The sequence below is a fragment of the Zootoca vivipara genome, chromosome 11 (assembly GCF_965207765.1).
Source record: "Zootoca vivipara chromosome 11, rZooViv2.hap1.1, whole genome shotgun sequence".
NCBI classification, from domain to species: domain Eukaryota; kingdom Metazoa; phylum Chordata; class Lepidosauria; order Squamata; family Lacertidae; genus Zootoca; species Zootoca vivipara.
Window position 1 is genome coordinate 27,545,042 of NC_142594.1, and position 24,932 is coordinate 27,569,973.

General features: G+C 42.5%; 1 protein-coding gene across 2 annotated transcripts in view; it reads left to right on the forward strand.

Annotated features, from left to right (window-relative positions):
* Positions 1–24,932, forward strand: part of DGKB (diacylglycerol kinase beta) — a 217,910-nt gene that overhangs the window by 161,996 nt on the left and 30,982 nt on the right. For both annotated transcript variants that reach the window (XM_088654314.1, XM_088654315.1), the window contains one exon: positions 4,622–4,817. In XM_088654314.1, coding sequence (XP_088510440.1) covers positions 4,622–4,817 — 196 coding nt within the window. The remainder of the gene's footprint in view (positions 1–4,621; positions 4,818–24,932) is intronic.

Below are 24,932 nucleotides of genomic sequence, written 5' to 3' on the forward strand. Positions count from 1 at the left end.
ATGTTCCCTGCACCATCTTATATCACAATTCTCTCTTTATTTAAATAATTTTAGTCAGTTTGGGGGGCACAAGACCTTTATAAATTAACAGCAGGGAAATACCAAAGGTGTCAGATTGCATATTTATCATCTTTTTCGTGTAATACTTAAATATGTATTAAGAAGTGACTGACATAAATTAGGCAGATTTCAGAAGCCACAGGCTGTGGCTTGTAGAGGACCCCCTTCTGCTTGACATTTCATCCTTGTCAAAGATCAAATTATTTTAATTTAGGCTGCAAATTATAAGGAATGAAGACTTCTTTGTGGGAATTCCCTGTGGTAATCTGACTTTTGTTGTTACTGCTGCTTGTCAGTGTGCAAAAGATATAATATGCATGCAAATAAGGTTAAAAAATATGTACTATCTAATTATCCAGCCAGTACATTCCACTTGAAGACAGTGGGAGGCCTGACACACAGTATGTGTTTGATTCACTGAGGCCTGCAGGGTATTTACACAAGATTACTTTTAATTATGAAATTAATATCTGTTTATCGAGAATGTATAGCAGTAAGTGAGTATACACATGAGCAGAATTTTTAGTAAAAGAAAGAATTCGTCTTTATGTTTAACATGTATGTGAGGTGTAAAAGCAAAACCCAAAAGTTTGATTCCAGTACAAAACTTAAAAACACTTTCTCACCCCTCACTGAAAAGGAAGTCAATAAAAATGCAAGTTTTTCCCCCCATCCCAGCTGCCAAGCGATTCCAGGATGTGTTACTGGAGGTTTTAGGCTGCCTTTCATTAATATTATATGCAGATTTTAACTTTTGATCCGGAAAAGCAAATTTCGGAATGGAAACCTAATGGCTCCAATTCCTCTTTCTTCCTCCCACTTTCAAACATTGTGTATGGCAACACATAGAGCATATACAAATGGCTACATTTCAGAGAGCCTGAGATCTAGAATGGGCAAGTAAGAAAGGAAATAAATATATACCAAGTAGAAGGGACAGGTTAGGAAAAAGCAAGATAGGATAAGATGAGATTTCAGTGGTCCAGAGGTTTTTTTTTTTTTAAAGTAAACCTTGGGAAGGGAACTGAAGGCAACAGTGACTACCTGCAGGTGAACTTGAACCATTTGGAACATTATTTGCACCAGCACAGCCTATTGGGCACACTGCTCTGAGCTCATTGGACACTGTGCATTAAGCACCTGGATTCCACAAACCTTCTCATTGGACAGTCATGTTGGCCTGGAGGTAGACATGTCTGGTCAGTGAGGTCCCATTACCTCCATTTTGTATGATCCATATAAGAGTTCATTCATGTGGAATAGAGTAGGACTAGGCTAGCCAAGGAATAACAGAGAACCCTTTACTGTATTGTCCAGTAGGACCTGTTCCTTTTGTTCCTAAAATTTGTTGGCCACATTTTCTACAGTAATATCTCCTCAAGTTGACATATGAAGGCAGTTAATGATAAAAGGCCGTAAAACTAAGAAAGCACCATTAAATAACACATCGTTAATAATATTAATCACAAACCAGGGTCTTGGGATCTGCCTGGAGTTCGATTTCCCTGCCCTAAAACTGAACAATTAAAAACATGATGAATTGAAGGGACAACAGCAAAGTACAAAACCAAGTTACTATCTCAGCAACAGAAAGCTAAAAATAAAAGAAAACAAAAGCCCAAGAGATTGGATAAGCCTTTTATTTAGATGATTTTAAAATTAGATTCAAATCATCATGATGTTAGTACACATAAGCAATTGTTTAGTATCTCACCCTTTTTGGCAGTGAGATGAATGATAGATCGACACCCTAATTTAGCAACAAATAATGGTTGGGGTTCAAATGGTGAATTAAAGAACTTTGAAAATATTAATACTTGGACCTGGAAGGATAGTTCTTCTGTCTACATTACTGTTTGATGTCTAGGTTGCACGTGGGGACAGAATTAATGTATTATAATAACTCAATACCCTACTGTAGTTAAATGTCAACTTGGTAACCATATGGTACAATTTAAGTCTGTATCATTACCCTTGCCCCAAAAGGTGGCTTTCAACACAATTCATCACAAGTCAGCATTTTAGTGTGGATTTTCTGAATAAATACATTTTTATATGTAATTTTTAATTAATCTGCAGGTTTTGCCAGAAATGTCCCATAATAATATAATACAACTTTTGTATTTTTTTTAAGTAATATATGCAGTTTTCCCCTAACATATATAACACTTTTGTACACATTGTTTAGTCAGAGAACTGTATCATAAAATTTGAAGTTGTGCCAATTTGGAAAGAGAGCTATTTTTGTTGTTGTTTGCATATTGATTCAGGAAGTGTGTGTGATGAACAGGTGTAGCTCCACACTTAAACTTCAATCATAAGATGTGCTGTGGTGACATGTGAAGGCCTATGACACAATTAGGTGCCATTACTATTTCCCATCTATGTGCAACTTCTCATCTGCCATCCATTTCTTTCTTCTAGTCCTCTGTCAACAGAGAGCCACCCTGCACTGCCCTCCATAGGTCATTACTTAATAATAAAGCATAATAATAATAACAATAATAATAATAATAATAAAAAGAATTGGGAGACCAATTGGGAGTTATATGCCTGTCACAAAGAAACGTGGAGTGTTGTCGTGATTCTTACCCTAGATTACTAGGTGAATACAGTGGAACCTCGGTTTATGAACACCTCGGTTTACGAATTTTCGGTTTACGAACACCGCAGACCCATCTGGAACGGATTAATTCACTTTCCATTACTTTCAACGGGAAAGTTCGCTTCAGTTTATGAACGCTTCAGTTTATGAACAGACTTCCGGAACCAATTACACCCATGCTTCGGGTTAAGTATGCTTCAGGTTGAGTACTCTGCGGACCCGTCTGGAATGGATTAATCCACTTTCCATTACTTTCAATGGGAAATTCGCTTCAGTTTATGAACACTTCAGTTTAAGTACTCTGCGGACCGTCTGGAACAGATAAATCCACTTTCCATTACTTTCAATGGGAAAGTTCGCTTCAGTTTATGAACGCTTCAGTTTATGAACAGACTTCCGGAACCAAATGTGTTCATAAACCGAGGTACCACTGTATTGCTTTCAACACTTATTATGAATTAAGGTGATGTCGGAATTAGAGCCATATTATGTAAAAAAGCAACATAACAATACTTTACTAATGAGGTGTGAGATGTCACAGTAGATCAAAGTGGAATCCAAAAGGCATTTGAAACCTGAAAGGAATCATAGCTTGACTCAAGAGGCTAGGTGTTGCAGTTCTACTTCGACTTGGGCCACTTTCACAAAGGAGATTTCAAGTTTTCACTATCTGAAGAAACCAGATTGAGCAGGTAGCTGTTCCTAAAACAAAACATGAGCACAATATTACCATATGCTGAGGCATTATGTAAATGGCTGTGACTGTAGTTTGGACTGATTTTAACCATACCGTTGTAAACTTCCTATAATCATACCAGTGCAAGCCTCCCGCAAGAGATATGGCTGGTTAAAATGGTCTAGGAAAACTATACAGAAAAGCAATATATCAAAACAGCTTAAACTTGGTTGAATGAATACAAGCAAGTTTGAAGACTGATGATGTAGCAAACCATTTAAGTGAGCACCTCCCCTTCTGGATTTGGGCTGGTTCTATATTGTTGTTTTTCCCCAGAAGCTCATCCAATATTACAGAAGGTAGAACTCCTGACCTTTTCTTTTTAGTGCCACGGGTAAATGAAACCTTTGACAGAGAGAGCTAAAGGGCCCATTGTTGCTGATTGTGAAGATAGCTTGAACAAATACCAGTATTTGCCCACTAAGCTCTGTGATGTCATCACAAGTGCCTTCAAAACTGGTGACTATCGGGGACTAGATTTGAGGGCATTAGTTCTTTTGCTATCACATTGTTTCATTTTCCATTTCGCAGGTGCCCTACAGTCAGGGCCGGTGCTAGGGTTTTTTGCGCCCTAGGGAAGATCACCTTCTGCCCCCCCCCCCCCATTTCCCAGAGCTGTTGACCTTTTTTTGAAAAAAATAAAAGTGGAATAAAAAATAAAAATAAAATAAAAAAATAGAAAATAGAAAAAGTAGAAAAATAAAAAATAAAAATAAAATAAAAAACAGCTGAGAGGCGCGGCGAGGTGGCCCCAGGCTCGCGCTCCCCGCGTGCCCCCGGAGCTTCGCGCGGGGAGTGCAAGCCTGGGGCCGCCTCCACTGCGCCTGTCAGCTGTTGAGCGGCTTCAGCCCACTCTCCGGAGGCATGCGCGCGCCTCAGGATAGCGGCCTGAAGCCGCTCAACAGATGACAGGCGCAGTGGAGGCGGCCCCAGGCAGCACTGGGCAGCGGGCAGGCTGGCCAGCGCCCCCTCCATTTTGGCGCCCTAGGCAGCTGCCTAGTTTGCCTTAATGGATGCGCCGGCCCTGCCTACAGTTCAGGGCTGGGGTGTGGAGAAAATGTTATGGGTGGGGTCCAGACACTGGCCTCTATGCTTACTCATATTGTGTCAGAAACTAAAAGACAGAAAATAAGGATGTATGGAACGGAGCTCATGTAGCAGGTTAATTCTGACATCACTGATTTCTCCCTTTATTTCTCTCTTCTTCTTTTCCTGGCAAGTGTGATGGATTTCAGATAGACTTAAACAATATTTCCCTGGAAGGGATTGCCATTTTGAACATCCCAAGCATGCATGGAGGATCAAATCTTTGGGGTGAGACCAGGAAAAGGCGAAGCCATCGTCTATTCGAAAAGAACAGGTCAGATAAAAGAAGCACTGTTACGGATGCTAAGGAGCTGAAGTTTGCATGCCAAGGTGAGAGTCCAAATAGAAATAAATAAAACTTCAAGATTTTATGTATACTTTTACAAATAGCTGATGACTGTTCAGTGTATGAGAGAGCATTTGGCAGCAAATCCTAAAGGTGAGGATTTATACCATAATTCTAACTAGGTCAAGTGAAAAGTTTAGATCTTTCAGCTATCTAAACAGCATGCTTCCTGTCTGGGCTCAGATTTGGTGATTTCTTGACAGTTTCAGAAAAGGATTTCTGTTTTCAGATTAATGTCTTTATATATATATATATATATAGTTATTTTAATATGTTTGTGTATCCCTAGTTTTGCATTAGTCTTGCGCTAACGTCTGTTATGCTGGGTTGAGAACTGAGACACAAATATTAGCTTACTTGTTAATATCTCTTCCATTATTTCTTTATACTGAATGAATATCCTGTCAGATGTTTTTATTTCCAGAGTGAAGCAATAATCGTTAGCCCTGACAAAGCCACAGATTTGAGAGAACATCCAGGAGTTTTCTCAAGTTCTATCCCCCCCCTAATATTTTAGTTTTCTTAATAGGACTTGGCAATTCATCTGTAAATTAGGGTTCCATTATGTCTACAGGTACCTACATGTCAAAGGGAGTGTAGCCTTATTTTGCAGCACTTCATGTAATCCAAAATCAACCAAATAGATGTGTTACAATTTGGCTAGGGTTAGAATGCCATGCAGGTAGGGTTGGGGGATAAATCTGTTTGGTTTGCACTATATTGAGAACCTTCCTAAATTTACACTTTCTCAACCAATATGCAAGCCAAAACATAGCTGTCCTTCAAATCTGCACTTCTCCGAATTTTGCAATGTTCTCCAATCAAAAATAGTGTGTAATAATAATACTTTATTTATAACCCCCCCCCCCACTCTGGGCGGCTTCCAACAGAACATTAAAATGCAAACATCTATTAAACATTAAAAGCTTCCCTAAGCAGGGCTGCCTTCAGATGTCTTCTAAAAGTCTGGTAGTTGTTTTTTCTCCTTGACATCTGGTGGGAGGGAGTTCCACAGGGCGGGTGCCACTACCGAGAAGGCCCTCTGCCTGGTTCCCTGTAACTTGGCTTCTCGCCATGAGGGAACTGCCAGAAAGCCCTCAGCACTGGACCTCAGTGTCCGGGCAGAATGATGGAGGTGGAGACGCTCCATCAGGTATACTGGACCGAGGCCGTTTAGGGCGTAAAAGGCAAGGAAGCAAGTATTAGGGAAAGTGCGGAGGAAATTCATATGTTAGAGCAAATAATATGCAAGCTGAAGGATAAGAAATTGGAAGAAAAACTGAGATTGACAGATTCATCCACCCCTGCATGCAGGTTCTGAAGTCCATCAGAGTCTAAGGACTGAATGAGCTGTGTGTAGGCAAGCAGGGAAAACAGGGGATAGCACATAACGGAAGCAAGGAGGGGCCATGAGGAGAATGGTGCCATAGAAACTTTCACCCAGAGCCTAAATGCAGGAGAGTGTATGAGCTGCTGTTAGGCAGAATAGAAGGAGCAGAGATTTGTGGTGGAGAGATACAGTCAGGGCCATCTTAAGCGCCCCTGGTGCCGTGGTGTGCCGGATCCCTCCGGCGCCCTCCCGCCCCGTTTCCCAGCGCGGTGGGCGCCGCGTGCAGCACGGCTGCCACAGGTGCTGCTGCGCGGCGGGTGGGCAGGCAGGCGCAGCGCGGTTGCCGTGGGCGCAGCTGCGCGGCGGACCGGCCGGCCATCGGGTGGGCGCAGCTCGCGGCGCCCTCCTGGCGGGCTGGCGCCATGGTGCCCTGCACCACCCAGCCTGCACGTAGGGCCGGCCCTGGATACAGTGGCCAGGGTTGAGGGGTTTAACACCACCTCTTTCCCTCTGCAAGCCCTTTGACTGCTGTTCCTCTCAGACAAGGTTTCCCAGTGAGAGAAAGAAGCTGGAGGAAAGGCTGCAGAGGAAAAGTGTTAGGCACACATCACCCCTACCCCCCAACTCCTTTCCCCTGAGAATGCCCTCTCTTCCCTCCCCTTGTTTGACACAACATACTTTGTTCCAGTCTGAGGGGCTTTCTATACCATTAAGAGAAAAGTATGTCAGGCATAACTTTTTTATATACGGTATATTATTTCTGCAGCACTGTGGTGGGGAAAGTTAAAGGGACCCCTGTCCATTAGGTCAAGTCGTGACCGACTCTGGGGTTGCGCGCTCATCTCGCGTTATTGGCCAAGGGAGCTGGCGTATAGCTTCCAGGTCATGTGGCCAGCATGACTAAGCCGCTTCTGGTGAACCAGAGCAGCGCATGGAAACGCCGTTTACCTTCCCCCTGGAGCGGTATCTATTTAACTACTTGCACTTTGACGTGCTTTTGAACTGCTAGGTTGGCAGGAGCTGGGACTGAGCAACGGGAGCTCACCCCGTCGCGGGGATTCGAACCACTGAACTTCTGATTGGCAAGCCCTAGGCTCTGTGGTTTAACCAAAGTTACGCTGTGTAAAATTGCCTTTTGTGCAGCTTAAAAAACACAGTGGTACATCAGAGTGTATTTGAAAATCTTAAGGTGGAAACAAATAGGGCAGACTAAATTACACAGCTCCCTCAAATGTGACCTGGGTCTTGGAGCCCCATCTATCCCAGAGCCTCAGACTGTATAACAATTGCAACAAATGGAGGAAGTCACACCATCTTTTCCCCTCTCCCAATACAACCAAAGCAATTGTGATGAGCAGCAGATTCCAAAAGGAATACAACTTTCCTGTCTTTGGTTTGAACCTCTGTTCTTTTCCCCACCCGTTCTCCTTTTAAAAATGCGAGCTCTAGTCCAAAGCGGGGAGTTTCATTTTCACATAACATGTGAGAATGCCTAAAGCTAACACTCCCAGGCACATTCCCCCGCACATTAAATTCTTTCAAATATTAATTATAATATGCTCATGCTACTGTGAAGTGATGAAGTCAAATGTCTGGTAGAGCCTATGCCAGCCTGGTGCATCCCCATCAGCTAGAGAGCATCAGGATGGGGAATGATGGTCCAGGATCTGTGTGGCCTTTGCGGTTTGTAAGAATTATTCAGTTTCCTAAAGAAGCTGCATGTTTCCAAACAATTGTTCAGAGACTTCACAGCAGTTGCCAGCTAGATTGGCTCTAACCACTGTCATACCCTTTACTATAACTACTGACATTCCACTTTTGTCTTCAAACCAGATGTCATCCATTACGGAGAACATTCTCTCTGCAGGTGCATTAAAGTCTCTGCATGCCAAAACAAATTCAGCAAACAGCAGAAGATTTTTTCTGATGTGCTTTTAAAAAAGTGATTTAGAAATTTCACCCATCTAACAGTCAGTTCTCACCAGCAATTTTAAAAAAGAAACTGTGTGTGCACGGGCACGCATGGGCACGCAAGAGAGAGAAAGCATTATAAGTCACATGAATGTGAACCATGTTCATAGCTTTGGGCAAGAGTCTGAATAAGGATGCAGATCTTCACACAACTTTTATTTCAAATATTTGGTGACATTCAAATACTGCCAGTGTAATACAGGTACTGAGAAATATGAGGTTGTGTAATACTGAGAAACATGTGGTTGTGCAAGCTTCTATATATCCTAGCCATCATTATAGGATGGGTAGAGTGAGACTACTCCTTAAGAAACCCTCACTGGATTCAGAAAACTAAAGAATTACTCTCCTCCTTGGGCAAGGTTATTGAGCGAATGGTTGCAGGCCACATCCAGGCCCTCTTGGATGAAGCCAGTTTTCTAGATTCCATTTCAATCAAGGTTTAGGCCCAGTTTGGGCATGGAAGCTGCTTTGGTTGTCCAACCCTCCGACTCCAACTCAGTCAGCTCTGGCCAGCTGCTTCTTCAGCTACTCTGGCCCAGCTAACTCCCCCTCTCTTACAGAGGTGTCCAACAACAGTGGAGTGGGAATCTCTTATCCATCACTACTTGAACTCCCCGCTGTCGCTGCCACTAATCTTGGGCTCCTAGTCCTCTTGGTCCTCTGACAGAGCCTGTCCAGGCTGGCACCACATTCCTAAGTCAGCTATAGGGGGAAATATTTATAATTTAACTTTCCATACAAGAGTGCATTACTCCATATTGCTGAAATTATTTAAAAAATAAATGTTTGGCTTTTGTGATCAGCCATATGCTCAAGAGTGACAGTTCAAGAGGGTTTGAAGAACAAATGTAAGATGTTCAAAGGTGTATTTGTGTATTAACAGCTAGAATAATCAACCCTCAAATTTATACTTTTTATTGTCAATAATTTGCACGTCAATATCGGTGCATTTTTACGTATTGAGAGAAGTGTTAATTGGCAAATTTTAAATATACAAAAGTCTTCATTGTTAGGGGGAAAGACCATCCTCAGTACCTTTTATTTTAATTCTCTTTTAGAGGAACACACCAGAACCAAAATTACCTCAAAAATAAGCATGTGCCTTCAACCCTCAGATTTGCTGCTTAAATTTGACCCCTATCAATTAACCTACCCAAGACTTTTGTCCCGTGACCTACAGATTTAGCCAATAAAAGCTTGAAAACCTAGTTAAAACAAGTAAGTTCAATAACAGCAAAAATACTGTTAATTCATTTGTGAATTACCTCTTTACACCACAGATTTTGAGGTTTACAGCTCAACATTTTCCACCGTGACCCTAATGTAAATCAACAGTAGAATACAGGTAGCATTTACCATTTTGTTGTAGCCTTCATGACTACAATACATGAAGTTTTTTTAAAATACATATTTGAAGGACAAGAGCATAAACTTGTTTGACTCCTTATCGGTCTAACAAAAGCAAGTTCCAGCATTTTACACCATTCAGCTTTCTTTCTTTCTTTTTTTTGACAGCTGTATAACAATGTCATTCTCCATGCTGTTCATGCTAGTTAAATGGGTTCTTTCTTTTTCAATTATCTAGCAACATTTTTGTCAATTATCTAGCAGCTCACATTATCAAAACTTGCCATAAACTGGATAGTTCAGTCACATTCCTATAATGATGGAACATATGTTTAAAAGGCACCCGTGTCCCGACAGAAATCAAACATGTGGCTTAAGCTAAAAGAGATCTGATGTAGGTGCTATTAAAGGAATCTAGTTTCTGGATTCAGCGCTTCTGAATTCAGTGGCCACAGTGTCACCCTTCCTTTCAAGTTGTTGCAAATAGTTCCTTCTTTTTTTTAAAGGAAACCTTTCCTATTATCTTTTGTTTTAGCAGAATCAATTCATTTTCCAGAGGAGAGATCTGCCTTTCCCATGCGCCAGTTTGCTAAGTGAAAGGTTTTTACCTGCTCAGCTATGAACCCAGGCCAGAGCTGAGAGCGCTACTCTAAAGAAGCATTTGAGAAATGTGGGGTTTTTGAAAAGACATGCTATTCTGAGGCTCAGCTTAGAAGAATTAAAAACAGATTTCACACAGCCCTTTATATCCCTTTACGTGGGAACAAGTGTGCCATCCATACCCCTAACAAAAAAAAGCATAAAACCAAAGCAATTTAAACCAGTGTTGGGGACACTTTGGTTAGAAATATCATAAACATTTGCGCAAAGGTACTTTCAGGCTTTCAACAAGTTTGGGTAGGTTTGTTGCAGAAAAAAAAACTTTAAATAAATTCCTACATCAGCAGGTAGCAGTTTCTCAGTGCCAGTATAGTAGAAAACGTTACTCATGTACTGTATCAGACCTATTAATTTTTATCCCCAAACCAATATACAAGACCCTTCATTGATATGGCATGGAAATTGAAAATCATAACCTTGTTGGATTCGAAAGGTTAGAATACAGAAAAGCACCTGACAGATATTCAGATGTAATTGCAGGGGGCGGGGTGTATGTGTTTCTTTGTTTCCTAAACAGCAACTCCCAGGCACACATTGTTGCAAGTGCTTTTGAAACTCCAGGGAGGTTTTAAGGCAGACTCACTGGTTAATGATATTGGCTCATTAACCATTGTATGCCACTGTGGTTGAGATGTCATTGATTTTATCCAGATGCCACTACTAGCATTTAGAAAACTCTTTACCATAGGAGCCATCTCCTAGGGGCCAAGGGAGCTTTGGCTCCCCATAAAATATTTGGGGACCCTCCCAGTAGGGACGCGGGTGGCACTTTGGGTTAAACCACAGAGCCTAGGGCTTGCCGATCAGAAGGTCGGCAGTTCGAATCCCCGCGATGGGGTGAGCTCCCGTTGCTTGGTCCCAGCTCCTGCCAACCTAGCATTTCGAAAGCACGTCAAAGTGCAAGTAGATAAATAGGTACCGCTACAGCGGGAAGGTAAACGGCGTTTCAGTGCGCTGCTCTGGTTCGCAAGAAGCGGCTTTGTCATGCTGGCCACATGACCTGGAAGCTATACGCTAGCTCCCTCGGCCAATAACGCGAGATGAGCGCTGCAACCCCAGAGTCGGTCACGACTGGACCTAATGGTCAGAGGTCCCTTTTCCTTTACCTCCCCCCCAGTAGAAGGGCATTGCCATTGAAATGGTGTGCATGCCCTGCTTCATGTAATCAATCATGTATTTTATTCAAGTTGGCACCCCTGCTTTACTATCAATGAAGCAGGTAGATATTCTTCTATGGGTCCAGAATTGAAATGATAAATAGGGTCCTTGCCTGCAGTGGCTCAGATAATTGTTTCATCGGTCTCCTGATTCCTCAGATATCCACAGCAGCTCAAAACAATTTGCCTACGCTACCTATCACCATTCACTAAGCAGCAACAGAAAGATGTAAATCTCCAGATGTCATTGATCTACAACTCCCAGAGGGATGTGGGGGGCAGATGAGGCTAGTCCACCTAGGAAGGTAGCCCATCTAGGAGAAGGAAAACTCTGGTCCTAAACCCCCACTGCCTTGTGGGATATCTTCAGGAGAAGCAAAGGCTAAGGAGTAAACCCTACCCCAAACTGGAATGCAGGCCCTAAGGTGGTTGGATGGCACCTTGTACGCCTCCTTCTGGCAACTCCTGAAGCCAATCTGGTTCCAAACATATTGCTCTGATTTTCTTTGGACCACATCAGTGAGGCCAAGGGGGGGGGGAGGTCTTGTTATCTCAGCAGCCCAGAAACTCCATACACACTGCACAGGCTTGAACACCAAGGAAGGTCACTTCGGTGCTGCTAATGCAATGATTTGACTTCGCCCCCGGAGGTGCACTCCATTGTCTCTCGAGACAGATGGATGCCAGCAACTCCCAGAATCCCTCCCCATTGGCTGTGCTCCCTGGGCCTGGTAGGTGATTCCCACTGGTTTCGCCCATCCCTGTTGTAAATGAAGCAGCTCTCGTTAGCACAGCACCCAGAGTTCAATTAGGGCAACCAGAGTTGGTGGGATTCATGACAGATGGCAAGATATACCCTTGCTGGAATTCTGTTCTGCAAACATATGCCTCGATAATGCCGCAAAGATTCTAAAAACATGCTTCAAGGGCTTGTGATAACCAAGGACTAAAAAAAAAGAAAAAAGAGTGCTTTAGCAACACACATGAATGACAGCCAGTGTGTTTGTGACCCAGTTACTTGGAAATAGCTGGTACAGAAACAGTTGGCACTCAACTTTAAATAAAACTATAGAACTCTCTCAGCCTCTCCACTCTTGCTGTGTAAATGTGAAAGTACTGTAAATCCTGTTGACAGTTATTGCCATATCTATTGGCACACAGTCAACACCAGCTATTTGAAAAGTGTTGTGCCGCAGAGCTAGTGCCCATTACCTGTCTCCCTATATTTTCTTACAATTTATTTTCACCCCAGCAGGCAGCACCTCACAATGCCATTAATTTGTAAGGCAGCTTGTTCTTTCCAGTGCAGCCTGTTTACAATATGCTCATGTAAACAACCCAGGAGTTTACTGGCAATGCTTTACCGTGTCAGAAGGGACACCACAATTTTAAAAGCAGTAGAGGGGGAAAAGAACGGGTCAGGCGGGTCACCCACACCCCAAGCTCACCTCCTAAACCCTGGGTCAGTCTTCCTCCTCTACAAAATCTGTCAGTGCCTAAATCATGGGTAGGCAAACTAAGGCCTGGGGGCCAAATCCGGCCCAATCGCCTTCTGCATCCGGCCCGCGAACGGTCCGGGAATCAGCATGTTTTTACATGAGTAGAATGTGTCCTTTTATTTAAAATGTATTTCTGGGTTATTTGTGGGGCCTGCCTGGTGTTTTTACATGAGTAGAATGTGTGCTTTTATTTAAAATGCATATCTGGGTTATTTGTGGGGCATAGGAATTCATTCTTCTTCTTCTTTTCAAACTATCGTCCCCCACCCCAAAGTCTGAGGGACAGTGGACCGGCCCCCAGCTGAAAACGTTTGCTGACCCCTAGCCTAAATAATCCATTGGACTGAGCTAGATGGTGGATATAATTTAAAATACAGAAACTACAATCCAGCTGCACACTAGATTTGAGTACACAGATTGGATGGCAAGAGAAGAGTGTCTGGAGCAGATGATAGAATGTAAGCATGTGTGGCAATGATATTGGGAAGACAGGTGAAGTGGAGGAAAACAGATCAATCAGCAGCCAGCAGAGATAAAGAACCTGTGTCCCTCTAGGTGAGGGATAGCCAGCCGTCTTAGAGACGTCTTTTCAGTTTTGGGGGGAGACAGGTGAATTTTATGGGGCAGTGGTTGGTTTCGTCTCTAAAGATGAGGTGACATCATTATGTATTATCATTGCCAGGGGGCATTCTGTCCCAAGAGGACAGGAGGTCACAGCTTGAAGGACCAGCAAGGCTTTTGTATGTTCGTAGCTTTCAGTCTCCTTTTAAATGTAAGATGAACATTCTTAGGGTTCAATTGTACACTGAAAATTGACAAATATCCCCCCCCTTTTGTGGGGGACAAATGGCCCTGCAGAAGGGGCAGATAGTCATAAACCCAAGTATCTCCAACTGAAGGAGAATTGTCTCAGCTACAGGATGTTATTTAAATCTTGTTTTTAACATGCACCATAACCATCTATAAGTGAAATGTGTTACATTGAATAGAACTCCTTTGCAAAATAGCTTAAGGAATTGAACATTTCTATATTCAAGGGATAAGGAATAAGCTTTTCTTCTGAAGCAGGTTATTTTCCACAACATCCAGTGAAGAATAAGCAGGAATGTCTCGTTTGTATTTTGGAAAATTATTAATCTGAAGATCCAGGTGTCCAGGGCAGGGTTAAATGGATAATATAGTGTCAGGCGTCTCTAGGGAACATGTGTCTGCAGTTAAACAAATTGAATAGCGATGACAGATTTTCCTGCCTCCTCATATAAAGGTCAGCAGGAGAAACCATCTATTTGGCATTACAAGATATAAGTGTGACTCTTAACCAAACCCAAATTCAAACACCTTATCATACTAAAGTCAATTATTTTAATGTAATCTTTTTTTATTACAATTATTCACCATCTTGAAAGATCCCCTAATACAGAAGAGCCTCAGAATTATCCGGCTCTTGAATGAGTCCAATTTTTCCACCTCAGACTGAATTTTTATCTGTTACTGAAATGTTTTCATAGCACATAGTGCTGTTTTAAATCACTATGCTAAATTACAATAACAATGTGGATTATTTTCCCTGCAAAGGAAGCACCTGTAATCGTATGTTGTTAATTACCCCTCCTCCAACCCGCAGTATTTAAAGGGGGGGAAATCCACTTACAATTGCAAATAATTTATACCTGGAACATTTTCGGAGAGGTGGCTAACAAACAGGGCAACACAAATCAAAGAACGAAACAGATGTTCTGAATCTGTCGATTAAAGAGATCTTTTTTTAAAACAACAACAACAACAACAACAACAACAACAACAACAACTGGAAGTATTTTATTAGAGGCTATTTAGCCACCCACTTTTCTTCTTCTCCAAAAATACCTCACAAAAACATTGGATATAAACAGTGGGTCAGAGCCAGAGTTCCTGTGAGTGGGGCTCCAACCATAGAACTTTCTGCTCTGAGAAGCAAGAACGTAATTTTCACTCATTTCCCCTGTCCCCTCTGAAAATCTACTTTAAAAGGCCCTCACTTGTGTGAGTTACAGGCTCCACAACATCCCGAGTTCTTCCACAAAGAGGAGGAGTCCTTCCACTTGCAGATGAGCTACTCTGGAGCCAAGCCTGTCAGGCGCTTGCGAACCACAGCGCATGCCGCTTTGCCAGCCCTGTGCACAAAGCTTTGAGAAGCCCCAAGCATAGCACTGGCAAAGCATTTTTTTCCCCATTTCGTCAATCAGTTGATGGGGGTGAAGAAACAAACCTGCACTTCAAAGGCATCCACTGCGCAAATGGGAACAGCCAATGCAGAAATGTAGGACTTATGGTGCTTCAGATCTCATTGAACTGCAGCTCCCATCATCCCAAAAAACAGGGGCGGCTTGCCCATTGACTCTAGTGGTGTGGGGCGCCAGGGCGCCGGGTTGGCAGGGGGGCACTGCACGCTGCACCCGCCCACCAGCCGCGGGAAGAAATGGGGCAGGGGCGCCAGAGCGATCTGCGCACCAGGGCGCCCGACCTGCTTAAGACGGCCCTGCCAAAAAACATTGACCTTGCTGACTGGAGTTCATGCGAGTTGGTGTCCAACAATATCTGGAGGGCTACATATTACCCACCTCTGACTTACAGAAACTCGCATCCTTTGGGCTTTGTTGGGTGGGCATTTTTTGCTGATTTCTTGAAATGGAGAGTTGTTGCGTTGTTAATTCATCAGCCTTTTTACGACGGACTAAGGTTAGGTTACATCTTTCCCACACCTGGCTCTACAGCTGCCCACATCCTTTTAAATGAGAGTTAGATGCACTCCTGGGTAATGCCTCTGCAGCACAGGAGAAGATTAAACATTAAATCTAGTAAGGCCGGAGTAGAAAGATTTATGACAGCACTTAATGAAAGCTAGTATCTTTACATTTTACAGACTTGAAGTGAGGTTTAATCATAACCTTACAAGTTGTAGGTGCCAGCGTTTGGCTAGTGAGCCCCCGCTAAAATTGAAATGGCGTAATAACAAAGTACAATGTTGCCTGCACATAGATGGCAACATTACAGAAATTAACAGGGCACTTGCATAAATTTCAAACACGCTTTTTATTAATAGTGATTGCCAAATATATATAACTGAAATGTATATGCACACACCGTTAAATTTTCTAATATATTGTGATTAGTTTTTTGTACTCTACACTTAAGCAGCTGCCAAAGCAAACAGAAAAACCTGAAATCACAGTCAGAATACCTGCTTCGTTTCCAATAGGACAATTATTGAATCATGTAGCCACTGTAGCAATTTTAAATTTGAAAGTTGAAAGCAAGAGGCAGTGGCTAAGAGCATAAAATCACGATTCACCTGGGAAAATCCAGATTCACTCTGTAAGTGAAAAGGCACACTTAAAAAGAAATGGTAATAATATAGTTTACAAATTACTAAGCACAGCCCTGTGCATATCTGCTTGGAAGCAAGAGCCACTGAGTTCTTGGGGACTTACTTACAAGTAACTGTGCCTAGGACTGCAGCCAGCCAGTGTGTGCTCTCTAAATGCCAACCATCTGTTGGCAGGCAGCTTTTAAAAGACTAGAATTCAGACACTCCAAACCTAAATTATTAATTTTGTAATCTCCCCCCTCCCTTCCCGGCGAAGCATAGTGTTTTCATTAGGGTTTTTTAAAAAATAAAAAATTGAAGTTTCAAAGTTGAGGCATCAATAGGAATAACAGTTGCTTTGAAATGGCATGTGATGTTTTGGAAAGTAACAGCCTAATCTAAAATAGTTTGAAGTGTTGTAACGATGTATTGTGATTTAAAGACGTTTTATCATTTCCCACCCTGTGCACATAACATATACACACACACACACTCAGGGCCATCGTGCTCACCTCTCCTTAAGTTGATTTTGAAATCAAGGACAGAAAAAGATTTCTTTCTCGCTATAATCATCTGAATGATGGTCCCTAGCTATGTTATATATACAGCACAATTCAATAATAACTACCATCAGTGTGTATGATATTGGTAAGAAAGTGGGGTGGGGGGACGTTTGCGACTTGGGATAGCATGCGATATAGACCTTCTAAGGGAAATTAAGCTTTGAAGGCTCTTTTCTGGGCATGTCGTATATTTGGTGATGCTTGCTAGCAGCTGAGATTCTGCATGGCGTTAAGTCTCACCACCCTATTTACAGTGTGGGATTCAAAGCTGTTGACGGAATAAAGTGACAAGTACCGTTCTATTTATTTGCACTGTGTTGCTTTTTTGTTGTGGCTGATTTATTCTGCCCAAAATTCACATCTGTATTGCTCAGTGAGTCCTATGATGGATGAATTGAGAGCTGGCTTTGGAAGAAAGAGTGAACAGTGAGCTGGAACAGTGAAGAAAAGTTCTGTCAGCTTTCAGGCTGATAATTTGACTGGCTGAATTAAGATAGCTGCATGCCACACAAATATGAACAAAGCAATCTAGATAGGCCCTATAGTTGTTGTTTTTTTAATGTAGATGTCTGTTTAAATATACAAATTACAATAATTTGATACCCTGTTCAGTTCATTATATCTCCCTATCTAGTTTCATAGTGCATCTGCTTCTAGTAAAATAGTACACAGCATGTTTCCTATTCTTTTTCTGGGCTTTCCTTCTTTCCTTTCCTTTGATTGGGGCATGCAGGGCCAACTTGTAAGGACAATTTTATCTCCTTGCAATGTTCCCAAGGGAGCATTCATGCAGAGAATGCCTTGTGTGAAGCCAGCTCTCCCTCTCCCTCTCCCTCCCTCCCTCCCTCCCTCCCTCCACACACACACACACACACACACACACACACACACACACAGTGCTATGGCTTTTGAGGAGAGATCCTCGTGACTCTGTTAACTGGAGACAAAATGTGCAACCGCAACCATAGAAAATGCTTTCAAGGACTCACACCTGCAACTGCAGATATCCCAGGTCTTACAAAATACACTCTGCACCATTACATTCCTAGGGGAAACTTAGGGAGCACTGTGTAGAAACAAAGTTTGCAAGCTTGAACCAGCTCATGGTTGGCTTTAATTGTCTGCATTATTGAGGAGAGAGTACTTGGTCCAGGTGCAGACACATCATGGAAACGCTTCAGTTAAACACGCTGTGAATTTTGTATGAGAAGTCGGGTTGGCAACAACAGAACTCCACAGCGCCATCAGGTGTCACAGTGTTATGATGCATATACAGTGGTACCTTAGTTTACGAACTTAATCCGTTCCTGAAGTCCGTTCTTAAACCAAAGCGTTCTTAAACCAAGGCGTGCTTTCCCATAGCAGCGGGGGACTCAATTTACAAATGGAACACACTCAACAGGAAACGGAACATGTTCTTATTCCAAGGCAAAGTTCACAAACCAAAACACCTACTTCCGGGTTTGCAGCCTTCTTAATTCCAGTTGTTCATAAGCTAAGCTGTTCTTAAACCAAGCTACCCCTGTACAACGCTTTTTCTTCACCGATCTAGCTGAGTCCCTAATCTAGGATAATGGAGTTGTTTAGAGAGAGGTTGAGCAAGGAGCACAATAATAACACGGGAACTTAGGGCCACCCAGTGAAGGTGAACGTTCAAAGATTTAGAACAGACAAAAGAAAGTACTTCTTTGTCGGAACTACAAATTCACAAAAAGTAGGAGTTGCCACCATCTTGGATAGCTTTGACAGAGGATTAGACAAATCCATGGAGGATAAGGTTATCAATGGCTACCAGCTCCACTGTTGGGGACATTGTGTTTCTGATTGCTGGAAAGCACACGAGAGAAGAGTCCTGTTGCACTCAGATCCTGCTTGCAAGCTTCCCTTGCGTGTATAGTTGGACACAGAGAGCAGGGTGCCAGACTAGAATGGCCACTGACCTGATCCAGCAGACTTCTTATGTTCTTACGTTGCAGCTTACCCTTTCCATAAATGTAGGAAATGTTATCTTTGGAACAGCTGGCACTATAGCATAATGGCTAAGTGTGTGAGATAAGAACTGGAAATTGTTGATCCCAGTGTAGACTGGAACTCCCAGAGGCATTGTGACAAATGCAGGCTCAATTATGTGGCTCTATTTCCCCGCCTACTTTCTTCCCAATAACATTGAGTATGTATGGTGGATTGTTTATTGAATCAGAATATTAAAACCAAAACAGTACATTCTATAAAATGTAACTGCTCCAGCTGCAAAAGGAAGAGAAAGAGATTTTTCACAATCCTTAAAAGCTGAAGTGTCTGTAGCATGTATGAGTTTCACTCACAGCAAGTATAATAATCCTTGGCTCAGATGTGGGGGAGCTTGTGGCCATCTAGATGATGTTGGGCTCCCAGATCCCACCATCACCAGCCAGTGTGGTCAGTGGTTTAGGAAGTTGGAAGTTGTCATCTATTAACATCTGGAAGCAGTGGCGGAGCTTCATGCTCCGGCACAGGGGACGGTGAGCAAGCAGGGGTGGGGCTGGTGCGCGTCCTGGGGGCATGGCGCACCACCTGTGGGGGTGGGGTGCCCAGGGCGGGTGGGCCGCGATGGTACCCCACCGGGATCATGCTGCCGGGGGCGGTCCACTCCCCCCACACTCCTCTTCCTCTGCCACTGTCTGGGAGGCCTTGGGTTCCCCAGACTTGTTGTAGTTATGGGGGGGGATCACAGAGAAGGTGCAAGTAAGAGAAAATGCTTATAAAAAGCAGCTTGGTTTCAGCTAATGATTCCAACCATTGGGGGTAAGCTCCACTTGCTGAAAGCCTTGCACTGCTGTCCAATTAAAATGTATGCAAATCAATCTTTCGGTGACAAACACTCTGAAATCCCCAATTCCATGTTTGCAATCCAGAAAATGCTGAACAAGTAGTGCTTCAGTGACAGGAATTCAATAGTGCACTATGAGAGGAGACATGAAAAGGAATGGATCCATTGGACACAGTTTCTTGTGGTTGAAATAATCTCATAGGAACTACCATTCACAGAGCAATCCCATGCATATTTATTCAGAAGTAAATCCTATTATGTGCAACAGGATTTACGACAATATGGCAACATGCTTTGTTATATGTGGGCAGAACCATATAAGCTACATAGGATAGTGGAACACAAAAGTAAAACTAGGCAGACATCACTAGTTCAGCATGGGATTTGGGGTTTTAGAGGGTTTGCTTTAGAAAAGATAGAACTAAGATTAGGTGGATTGATTGAGTTTAAAGTAATTTTAGCAGTAAAATTCTGCATATGCAATACTGGATAGCAGAACACAAATAAAACATTTTTAAATTTATTAGGAAAGATTGGAGCTCAATGATAATGTTGGTGTGCCAACTCTAGAGGCCAAGGCATCTTCAGCCTCCTCAATATTTGTTGTGGGCCAGGCGCCCTCTCCTGGGTTCACCTCTGCCCCCCTGCCTCCGCCACATACTTGCCAGAGTCCTTCCAGTCCCTGACATATTAGATGTAATGAACAATGTTCTGATACTATTTTTCCCATTCTTTGAGTCTACCATTGACCTGTTTTTTCCTCACAATGAAAGGACTGGCAGCTGATTCTTTTCCTGACCGGAGCAAAACAATATTCAGTGCATCATTATATTATTTCCTTGCTCCAATTTGTAGAGAAGTGTTTGAGAGATGCAAGGAGCCATTTTAAATGCATTACTCTGCATCAAGCGAACATGTGAAGACATTTCAGTGATGTCTTGCTGTCATTACTGGCCACTTAAATTATGTCTCCAGGTGTATCAGCACTATGCCAAAGCATTTGTACCGATCAAATATCTAAATCAGATACTGCATAGATAAAAGAGTCAGGTAGTTGGAATAGCTGGCTCAGCACATGTATCCCCGTAATTTCTTTTCTTTTCTTTTTTTAAAAAGGCTTTGTGTAAAATTAGACATTGTGAAATACAGTATTTCACATTGTGAAATGTAATAGCACTGATACCAAATATAACAAGAAAGTAGTCTAATAACATTCCATTGTAATTTAGGCACATCTCTCATGTTTACTGTCATAAAATTTTATGGTTGCACATAGCAGCCAAATTAGCTACAGGAAGTTAAACATTAATAAAGTCCTCTTTAAGTATGCAAGAACAGATTAAGTCTTTTCAAAGGACTATCTAGACAAGCAGAATTCGAGAATTGAAAGTAGATGGTCTGTGCAGGCATGTTTTAATTCATAGGACATAATCTTTTTCTTACGGAACTCAATGGGAGTCTTGTAATTATTTCAGGAAGAGCACAATTAGGCCTACCCATTTCAGCTAATCAGTAATTCATTTTAAATCTCAACTGTGCACTATTTTGAGTATTGAGAATTGTGGATATTTAGGAGTAGTATCACTACCTTTAATATGCTAAGGCATTGACATTGACATCCTGCAATGGCAGCATGAGTCTCATTCTGAATGGAAGGCTCAAGTATATGACCCTTATTATTTAGTCAAGTGTAAGTCTGAAGATTTTCTAATATAGCTTCTTCGGATGTAAAGAATTATTTGATGTCAACACCTATTGTGCTTGTATCCGAATAGTTTTAAGTTTCTGGAAGGCTTGTGGCCTTCACTCTTTGGAAGAGAGAGTTTAAATACATGGCCTTTTGGCCGGGGCCCCCTTCTAGCAGCGGAAGTAGAACATAGCCTCCAATTTGGATGGTTTTAAAAGAGAATTAGATTAGGATATCAATAGCTATTATGTGTGTCATGTGAAATAGTACTTCCTTTTGCCTTTCATCACAAGTAGAGCCATTTTTTTTAAAAAAAAGTGTGTGTGTGTGTGTATTAACGTTCATTTTATCATATGATCTGCTACCTTTGTTTGCAAATGTATAGTCGTAACAACAAGAGGCAGAAATATTTAGAGAGGCTTTCTTAGAGAAAGCTACCTTCCAAATAAATGGTCGAGATTGTTTGAGAACTTCCTATTCCTGCAGTGTCAAATTTTGATTTGTTTGCGGGACATGTGCATGATTGATGGAAGCAGAGAACGTCCCCTAGTTAAAGCAGTCTCCTCCTTTCACCAAATTATTCTAGTTCATTTATTTAAAATATTTTAACCTGCCCTGTGAATCCACAGTGGATGAAAGGGTGACTTACAACACAGTTTTAAGCATCAAATGTAAAACAAAAAACCCATATAATGAAAGACAGCATCTGTGCAGGACAACCCAGGAACAAACAAAACAAGCAGGAGCAATATATTAGTCTTACAAACATCGCAAAAAGGTAGTCTTAGCTTTACTCAAGAAAGCCGGTAGGAAGGGCACTAGGCAGACCTTCTATGGTAGAGGGTTCCATACACTATGGTAACAGCCACATCCCTTGTGGCCACTGCCCCACCTCTAGGTGGGAGGGGGCATGCAGAAGGGTCTATTGGAGATTATGTAAGTACCTGGTAGACCCCAGAGGAAAAAAATGTGGTGTATGGGCTAGAACTGGGGAGACCCAGGTTGAATAACCAGTCAGCCAGAAGCACCCTGGGTGACCTTGTGCAAGTTAATGTCTCTCAGCCTATCTTACTCCACTCTCAGTACACCCCATATTCTGCCCTTTGTCCTTGGAGGAAAAGGTGGGATATAAACGTAATAAATAAAGCAATAACACTCATAACGTAGTAAGCTGTCTTACACAGTGGAACCTCGTGTTACGTACCATCCTCCTTGTGAACACTTCGGGCTACGAGCTCTGCTAACCCGGAAGTAGATGCTCCCAGTTGCGAGCGGAAGTCACACGGCGGCAGCAGCGGGAGGCCCCATTAGTGAAAGCGTGTCTCATGTTACAAGCGGTTTGGGCTTAAGAACGGACCTCCGGAACGAATTAAGTTTGTAACCAGAAGTACCACTGTATCAAGTCAGACGGTTGATCTATCTAGCTCAATATTGTCTACAGTGACTGGAAACAGCTCTTGAGGGTTTTAGACAGGTCCCTACTGTATGTGGAGATGCCTCGGAATGACCCTGGGATACTCTGCATGCAAAGTAGATGTTCTACCACTTAGCTAAAGGTAAAGGGGCCCCTGACCATCAGGTCCAGTCGTGTCCGACTCTGGGGTTGCGGCGCTCATCTCGCTCTATAGGCCGAGGGAGCCGGCGTTTGTCCGCAGACAGCATCCGGGTCATGTGGCCAGCATGACAAAGCTGCTTCTGGCGAAGCAGAGCAGCGCACGGAAACGCCGTTTACCTTCCCGCCGGAGCGGTCCCTATTCATCTACTTGCACTTTGATGTGCTTTCGAACTGCTAGGTGGGCAGGAGCTGGGACCAAGCAACGGGAGCTCACCCCGTTGCAGGGATTCGAACCGCCGACCTTCTGATCAGCAAGCCCTAGACTCTGTGATTTAACCCACAGCGCCACCTGGGTCCACTTAGCTAGGTATAGCCTTTTCCTTGTGTAACAAAAATGAATAATAAAAGTGACGGGCTACAAGAAGATGCTGGTGGAACTTGAGCATTGTTTGAGTCAAGTGTAGATAAAGGAAATACAACTGAACCTTCAGTTCTGCTTTGAACTCAGTCCCACCAGCTTCCTCTAAAGCGTACAGTAAACCACGAATCTTAAGATAATGAATCCTGGAGATAGCATCCTTACACTGACGCTGTGAAGGATGGTCACAACTGAATGCTGTTTGGTTACCAGAGAACCTGTGATGAGCAAGGTGCCACATACAGCACTTTACAGATAAGTGTAACTTGGGAAGGTTTAGGGTTACTTGTAGCTTTTGCATGGCCGGCAAATTAGGTCTGCTCGTCGCTTTGATTTGCTTTTAGCATGCAAATCTGTATTTGGAGCTCTTAGTAACAGAAAACAGTGAAGCATAGGAGGGAAATTAAAGAGCCATGACAGAAACAACAAGCATAATTTGTTTTTAAGTTTGCATAAGTCTCCTGTCTTGATTTGATTATTTTGTCCTGCTTCTCGGCAAATAAATTATGGCAATCTTGCATAGTCTTCAAACAATTTGATGAGTACTCACACTTCTGTTTCTATGGGCCGGATGTCTCTTGGTTTGAGACTATGAGCTACTGGAAAGTTATTTTTACGAGCTGATAAATGTTTAGTTGTGCAGTGCCATCAGTGTTCATTGGCACTTCATGTTGGGTTCAGTGTCTTTTCTGTCTACAATTCTCTGGCTTTATTAAAATGATAAACGCTACGTTCCCATCACAGCAGGCAAGTCATTAAGACTTCTACACAACCCTCAAACATTACAGTGATAATGGGTCCCTTCTCTGAATTAATTCACTGCATGGTATAGTGACCAGAGGCTTGCTATGCCAGAGATGAAAAGGAACAACTTAGCCTTTGTCCTCCCATGTTGTTAGTCTCTGGTTTGCTTCCTTCAAATTGAGGAAATAATCAATAATACCAGCTGCAGCCGTTTCTGTCCCTTTGTCTGGCAGTCAGTCATTTTCAGCTGCAAAATCAAATCGGCAAAGCAGCTTGCAGTAACTGGAATTAGCAAGACACAGATGCCTATGACACTTAAACAATGTCATTTTAGAATCCGAAAGTCTCCAAGACCTGGAAGGTAAGTGTTTGCATGCCTTTCTTTAGGCTTTGTTTGCATGCTCCAAATTACTGATGGTCCTACCTGAGATAAATGAGTGATTTTATCCCAAGTTAATAACCATTTATAGGTCCTTCAGGCTTTCCTGCTGCTTCCTATCACAGGTCAGTTTTGGGTCACATTGAGCTTGCTGTAAATGTGCCCAGCTTTACTTATATGACATTTCTGGTCCTGATATTGTTGATAAAGACACTTAACAGAGGTGGATGCTAAATTAATCTGGGGTCCTGTAATATGCGTCACTCACTTGAACCTGAAGGCAGAAAGTAATTGGGTGGTTGTTACCATGCTATAATTGGCAGCAGAGAAAATTCACGTATCAAGCAAACTAGACTGACTCTTCCTGGAGCACTTAAGTAGTTATGTAAAGTAAGAGACTGTAATAAAGGAATCGTAAGAGAATTTGCTTTCCTGAACATACAATGTTGAAGTTAACTAGCAAATATGAAAATATCCTGCTTTGGGGCATATTTTTTATATTAGCATTGGCTGCAGTTCTTTCACATGACTTGTCTCATTCATAGCCATCACTATCCTTTCTGCACCATGACATTTCAAGGCCATTTTAGATATTACAATTTGGGGGGGCATAAGGCAACAGTACCATGTT